General features: G+C 44.6%; 2 protein-coding genes across 2 annotated transcripts; both read left to right on the top strand.

Moving 5' to 3' along the window:
• Positions 1–5203: 5203 nt before the first annotated feature.
• On the top strand, positions 5204–5884 carry CCR75_008963 (uncharacterized protein; the record flags this gene model as incomplete). The annotated part of the gene is made up of 2 exons (XM_067967010.1): positions 5204–5273; positions 5301–5884. 2 exons carry the CDS (start codon positions 5204–5206, stop codon positions 5882–5884), a joined length of 654 nt encoding a protein of 217 aa, XP_067817669.1.
• A 359-nt stretch (positions 5885–6243) lies between these two features.
• On the top strand, positions 6244–7480 carry CCR75_008964 (uncharacterized protein). Its single transcript, XM_067967011.1, has 2 exons — positions 6244–7051; positions 7133–7480. Exons 1-2 carry the CDS (start codon positions 6282–6284, stop codon positions 7347–7349), a joined length of 987 nt encoding a protein of 328 aa, XP_067817664.1. The 5' UTR covers positions 6244–6281; the 3' UTR covers positions 7350–7480.
• The last annotated feature ends 1 nt before the right edge of the window (position 7481 follows it).

Raw genomic sequence — 7481 nt, 5'->3', positions numbered from 1 at the left:
GCAAAAAAAATATTCATAGTTTGAGATTGGCTTCTTACCACAACCAAGCAAATAAGCGGTGAGTTTTTTTTGTAATGTGCACCTAAAAAGTAGATTTTTGCTCAATGGGAAGTGTAGCTCGCAATGCATTCATGCATTCATTAGAGCAAGCTCACGGTCAGTAACAAAAACGCTTTTTTTAATGCAGAGTGTAGATTGAGGTCATTTCTAACGATATTGACAAGAGAACTGTAGCGGAGCTACCTCGCTCCTAAAGTCAGAGAAAGACTTTCAGACTCAGAGAGTCACTAGTTCTATTGGACGAATGGGTTCACAACTCAGGGAGTCGTACAAGCTATTAAATCTTAAGGAATCCTAGTTCCTAGGTCAAGGCAACTAGTGCCCAAGAGGATATACCTTAGAAAGGCTTCTATCTCTTACAGATCAATGCGCAAGCCTTAGGAAGGCACTTAACGCTTTAAGATCAAATAAGAAACTGCAGTTTCTTTAATTATTTAGATCAAAAATCTTCCCTAGCTAATTTAAAATAGATTTCGGCCGCTAGATTTATATCTGGCAACGACCGTATTTGTTACCCATAATAAATGGAATTTAAGTAACTAACTATTTTAATATTAGATAAAAGGGTATTTTACCCATAAAGTAAATGTACCACAACAACGGTTCTCCATCCGATGTGTGCCCCATTACATCCTCCCTCATCAGACTGTTGACACCGAGTGACAACATTCGCTTTATTATCTCTTTGAGGTTGGAACTCAAACAGCTAACTGTTCGGTTGTGTTTTTCTTTCCTTTGTCTCATGACAATTAAGCGTGAGTCACAGACTCTTAGCACCTTCCTCGACGATGAGGGGATGCTTGACTTTGTAAGTCACTCTCCATCAGCCGTGATGTGTACAACATGGATGAGACTTGTATGTTGGTTTTGCCTTTGTTTTAGATATATTACCTTTGCTGACCCAATTTTCACAGGAGGTTTTTACAGCATGACATCTGAAAGGAGGATCGCTCATGCAAAGGTTGAGGGGCACAAAAAGGACTGGGTAAATTGATTTTTATTTGTCTTTCCATCTGAATTAAGAGCTGGCACCTGCTATACAGACACGCATCACCCTAGCTTTCACAACGAAAGCTGATAGGTCTGATAAGGATGCGTCATTGAAAAGCGAGGCCATAAAGCGAATCCAAAATTCCGCTAAGGTAAAAGCCATAGTAGATTGGCCGGCTCCTATAACCAAAAGGATTTGCATAAGTTGTTGGGTCTCGCCAATTATTTACACAAATATAGCAAAAATTACGCTGATATGGCTAGGCCATTATCTAATATCCTTAAAAAGGATACAGAATGGTGCTGGACTAGCATTGAACAATATGCTTTTCGAGCAGTTTAGGATAGTCGTATCCATGCCCGATTCTGGCACTGCCAAACCCAAATTGGCCTTTCAGTGTCGTCTGTGACGCATCGGATTTTTCCATTGGCAGTGCTCTGTTACAAACAGATGTTGATGGGCATGAATGTGTTATTGCGATCGAGTCTTGACAGCTTAAGCTGCGGAAAAGAACTACCCAATTCATGAAAAAGAGTTACTTGCTATGAAGTATCCTTTCGTCAAATTCAGAGTTCATCTGCTCGGCTCTAAGCCGTTTGTGATATATACAGATCACGCGTCATTATGCACGGCGACTAAGTCGCCCCAGCTCTCACAGAGAATGGCCCGATGGCTATCCTTTTTCGCGGAATACAACTTCGAAGTGAAGTATAAGCCCGGCAAGCAAAATGCTTTGGCCGATGCGTTATCACGCAGGCCGGATTATGAGCTTTCTCATTTAACGACTATCCTGTCGCCTATTACTAAATTAATCCGTTCGGCTTACGTCAAGGATGAACAGTCTGTAGATCTGCTACAAGCTTTAAGGAACTCGATTCAGGTATGAAATTGCGGGCACGTTTGCGTGCAAGGTTACATCGATTTTCTATCGATAACGACCTGTTGCTTTATTGCACAGACGTCGCGGACCCTCCGCGTGTCGTTGTTCCTCATGATGAGGATTTAAAGTATCGAATCCTCTATGAGACACACGATACTGTTCTTGGTGGTCATCTCGGTAGAGAAAAGACCTACGGCTCTGTAAGCCAGAGTTATTGGTGGCCCAAACTTTATAAATGGGTCAGCACATATATTCGCACATGCGAAACTTGCCAACGGGTTAAACCCTCGGCGCATGCTGCTGCGCCACTTTCGAGCCTTCCCGTCCCCATAGGTTGCTGGGAGTCCATTAGTATGGATTTTGTTTTCGGTCTACCGAAAGATTCAGCCGGTAACTTCGGCATAGTGGTCTTTGTTGACCGATTAAGCAAAATGGCCCACTTAGCGGCCGTACCAGATTTCATTGATGGTGAAGGTACAGCTAGGCTGTTTATTGATCGCGTGATTCGACAACATGGTTTACCAGTGGCAATTGGCTCTGATCGGGACCCCAATAGATTCTGGAATCAATTTTCCGAGTGCTTGGCACCAGATTGGATATGCCCACTGCGGGCCATCCGCAGACCGATGGCCAAACTGAACGTGTCAATCGCGTCATTGAAGACGTTTTACGTAGCGTGTGTGCTCATACACCAAGGCGCTGGAGCTCAATGCTCCCAGTGGTGGAGTTTGCGTTAAATAACGCTGTACATGCATCTACAGGCTATACTCCGTTCTATATAAACGGTCTTACCCACCCCCGCGTTCCACAACGATACTAAACGAATGGGTTTAACAACTCAGGGAGTCGTACAAGCTATAAAAACTTAAAGAATTCTAGTTCAAGGATTTCAGGGGTTCGTAGAACCAAGTGGCAACTAGTGCCCAAGAGGATATACCTTAGAAAGGCTTCTATTTCTTACAGATCAGTGCTCTTGAGGTTGGAACCTTAATAGCTAACCGTTCGGTTGTCTTTTTTTTTCCTTTGTCTCATGGCAATCAAGCGTGAGTCACAGACTCTTGACACCGTCCTCGACGATGAGGGGATGGTGGACTTTAATAGTCACTCTCCATCAGAGGAGGAGGAGAAAGAGCGTCTTTCTCTCACGCCTTCTCCTCCGGATGAACGTCGGCGGGCCCCAAATCCGTTTTCAGAATGTGGTGCCGCTGATGTCTAGACCTAGCCGATATTTCAGTGCTTCGGTCGACCGTACAACCATGGATCGAAGCCGCACTGAGGCTATAGATCCACCTAATCCCAAGTTCAATAGAACTAATTGACTTTAGGAGCGAGGTAGCTCCGCTACACGCGTCGAGCCGGAGAAAGTAGATAATGATCTATATTTACCAATGGATAAGCTTTTAGAATATTATCATGTAAAGTAATATTCTTCAAAAATTATCTCATTCTAGATAATTTATTAATTAACAACCTTTAAATGTTAATTTCATGTAGCGATAAACCGTTACAAGGGTACTAAATCCTAAGATTTAAATGCATCGGCAAAGCCGGCATGCGTTGGCAATGGCAGCGCGAATGAAAAGAAAGACTTGAACTTGAACTATCTGTTGCTGTTCATCTTGGCTGCGACACCGTACATTCATTCCGGAATATCGGCTGGAGGCGACACGGCGTTCTGGTCGCTTTACAGTCACGCCCGGAGGTGTAGGTATTACCTACAGCATCAATAGACAGCTCATTCAGTCAATTATTGCCAGCCATTGACACGATGATTGGGTAGCTCGCATCGTTCACTTGCTTGACGATAGTCGTGTCGAAATGGAGCAGATTTTTGCGCTGTCTAACACTGTCGTGTCGAAGTTGAAGGTTAGTTAAAAATCAGCCCAAGAAATCACCTTTGAGGCGATATGTCTAATTTCCTTAGAATTTGAAATTCCTTCAGAAAACAAAGGCATCCGTTGTAGCCGTCGTATCCATTTGCATATGTGTAGCTTGGGCCCGATGAAGCCGCCGTTAAACATGTTAGATATAATAATAGTGATAAAGGAGACGAAGGAACTTTGTTTATCAAAGCGATCGCGTCTGGCCAACTCTTTTGCTTTCTCTGCAAAGCTACATTTGCAATGTTTGTTTGCGGTATTGCAGGACCCGTACAATATAGCTGTGACAAAGCACAAGAACGAAAGAAATGTACCGTATGACATAAAGATTTACTTGAATTACAATCATAAATTATTCGAATCTAACGCCAGAGTAAATCCTTAAATTCTCCTAGAACTCTATGCACACCCTAAAGCTTATTTTCGGTTATCCCCCATAACAACACAGTGATATTATGCCAGCCACTCATTTGATGGATTTTTAACAACCTTCGTCGACATGACAATTTCGAGTCAATCTTTGTCGAATGATTTGCATAACGACGCTTGGAGCTTTATTTTCGAAACTCGCTCAGTTCTTCGTGAAAATGATCGAGCACTACCAACATTAGTGCATACGGAAGATTCTGCTTCATGACCGTGGAGCGAATAAATGGCAAAGCCGCGGCCACCGTCGAAATACCTGCACCGATCAGATCGTCGTCACGCTGAGTCGCAAGAGCGGTCTTGAATCCGCAATACAGAAAGAAAAAGCTAATTTACGTTTTTTTAGTAATGAAATAAATGAAATATGAATGACTTATCCTTACCCCGAAAAGGCTCCTCCCGTCCTGGCAGCCCCACGTGCGACATAACTCAAAGCCGCAGGCGCTAGTTTTGAGTGTTGTTTCATGTACAGCTTGGCTCCATCAACTGCACACCACCAGCACGACACAAGCTAAAATTTAAGGGATACACAAAAAAGTCTGCGTCGATTGCTGCACGTACTGCCACCGAATGTGGCGCCAGTGACGAAGCCTACTAAACCACCAAAAATGAGACGATTGCGCACATGACGAAGGGCAACAGGATCCGTCAGTGCGCGCAGCGGACTGCCGCGCTTATCAGCACCAAGCCGTTTATTATCAGAACTATCTACTACTTCAGTCGGATGCTTGGGTGTCTCGGGATTCTCGAACGACGACCAATTCTGCGAGTCGCTCATTGTAGATGAATCAATCATTGCTGCTCAGAAAACCTTTATAAATACATAAAGGATGATTTGCAAGAAATGATATAATTCGAGCTTCGAAACATACTAACACAATACAGTTTACGCGGAAGTTTGGGACAAGGCACGATAAACTGGCGAGAACTGGAAGACAGGAACAGACTAGACTGCTGAAAGCAGCAATGCCATCGGCGACGAGGCGTTTAAAAGCGCAATTTGTGTTGGAGCTATCCACGTGTTCTCTGTATCTGCGTCTATTGCCTTTCCAATCGTGCTAAGAGGCTCTAAAACTTCGGTACTGGCGACGCGCTGGGATTGCATCAAAGAAGTTGACCAAGTTGAGCTGGCTGTACGCTGCTACGAAAGCTGCACTTTACATGGCTTTGAATCGCAAAGATGGCGCTTACTGTATCAGCTGTACCACGAAAAAGAGCAAAGATGAGCTTAGAGTTGCACCCTGTGGTCACAGGTATTGCCAATCGTGTCTTCTATGCATGAGCAAACTCGCACTACGTGACCGTGCGCTTGTGCCTCTTCGTTGTTGCAAGAAGGAATTACCCGACGATTATGTGCGAGAAGCATTTCGTAGACATAGTGATTTCGCCAAGTATCAGCAACTCGTCGTGGAGAAAGACTGGAAGGTATCAGATCTTAAGTCTGATGCCGAGTACGCAGCAACTGTGATAGCCGTGGGGGCAAAGCAATGTCCTGGCTGTGGTATTGGCGTGCAGCGTGATTTCGGATGTGTGCATATGGCATGCCCAAACGGACACCAATTTTGCTACACATGCCTTGGCGTTTGGGGGACTTGCAAGTGTCCATTAATACCAGAGGCTGAGCTCCGAGCGATTCTCGGCGAGTGATGTCTTTGTTAGGCATTGCCTTTAATTTGAGCTTATTGTACTTTTCTGCGCGTTCCTCATCACTCTCACATACGGTGCCGCGACACAGCGATTTGCAGGTATGAAGCTATCTCAATTCTGCACATTGGTTCATACACGTAAAGTATAATTGATTCAGGACCGAAAAACGTCATTAAAATTAAATGTCAGAATGTTTTTATGTATTGCTTGAAGCGTCAAGCATTACCAATATTATGACATTCATTACGTTTTAATCTTTGCCAAATCAAAATTTTAGGGAATGCCAATTAAAGTATCGGGTGACGCCCCATTTTTTGATATGAATCCTATCAAAACGCATTAGAAAAGGCGGGAAAATGTTTTGCACAGCACTTTTGGGTAAGGATAGCTGGGCACCATGCTGCTGAACGCTGTGCGATATAAGACGCGGACGGGCGGCGGCTTGTCTCAAGCGTCTAGTGGTGGTAGTTCTGGTGGCACCAAAAAGCAGCGCTCAATACATGATTTCTTCTCTCAATCTTCCTTGGGCAACAAGCATTTAGGCGTAAGACCCCGCAAGGCTCGACGGTCATTGGAGGCGTCGGCCAAGACTACTAATCGTAGCCACCCTGCCGTGGAAGATAGTGAGGCCGAAACGATTTCTATACAAAAGTGTATTGACTATGATGTCATAGATGACGACAGTAGCGAGGAATCCATGCTTTTAACCTCGCGGGGCCGCGTCTCTAAAGGACGCAGGCCTCGGCCTAAAAAGATCGACTTTACTGCCTGCTCAAGTCAGCGTAGCGAACCAGACTATGAACCGACGCACACCCCTCTTCGCTTTGGGCTACCTCCTACCAGTCAAGGCTACCCAACACCGGGAAAAGCCACTCCTGTGCACCAATATAGCCAAGACGATATGGACTTCCTCACGCCCCGAGATCAGCCCGTACTTTCACTTTCAAATCCGACAACGCCATCGCCACTAAAGAAAAGACCAAGACTTAGTACTGAAGTGGACATAATTCAGGAGGAGCAGGTGCAGAACCTTACCCAAGACATGACCTACATGGATGTGAGGCGCAATAGAAAAGGACTGCCAATATTTTCCAGTCAATCGTCCATGGATGTGGGATCTCCTAAGGTCAATCTGGAATTGAATGCAAAGAGAGTGAGGCCGAACAGGTGAGTGTCTAGCGCAAAGATGAAATCATGATTGGGCTGCTCAGTGCTCATCTATTTGGTGCTGCCAAATATTGAATCTAGTGACCAAGCTGCGTCGTTCTTGTCTGAAAATATTTACATGAACCCGTTTGCCCCGGAGCCATCGACCGAGTTAGGAAAAAAAAAGCTTTCGAGACGCAAACGACAGTCGTTTTCTTCAGCATGGATTGGAGTGGAAAAGGATTCACCCGTGTCCAAGTATCTCTCGAATTTTTCTGAGTTGGGAGTGCGTGTCTCTCTCCCTGCAAGCAGTTGGTAGACGTGGAGTTTTAACATTCTTGCTTCACGCATGACAGTTAATAGGCTCGGGATCATTTTCTAAAGTGTTCAAGTGTATGAAGAAAATCGATGGGTGGATGTATGCCGTTAAGAAACGCAAGCGTCATTTTCG

This window comes from Bremia lactucae, linkage group LG11 (genome assembly GCF_004359215.1).
Source record: "Bremia lactucae strain SF5 linkage group LG11, whole genome shotgun sequence".
NCBI classification, from domain to species: domain Eukaryota; phylum Oomycota; class Peronosporomycetes; order Peronosporales; family Peronosporaceae; genus Bremia; species Bremia lactucae.
The sequence above is the reverse complement of the archived record's forward strand: the minus strand, read 5'-3'. Positions and strand labels throughout refer to the sequence as shown.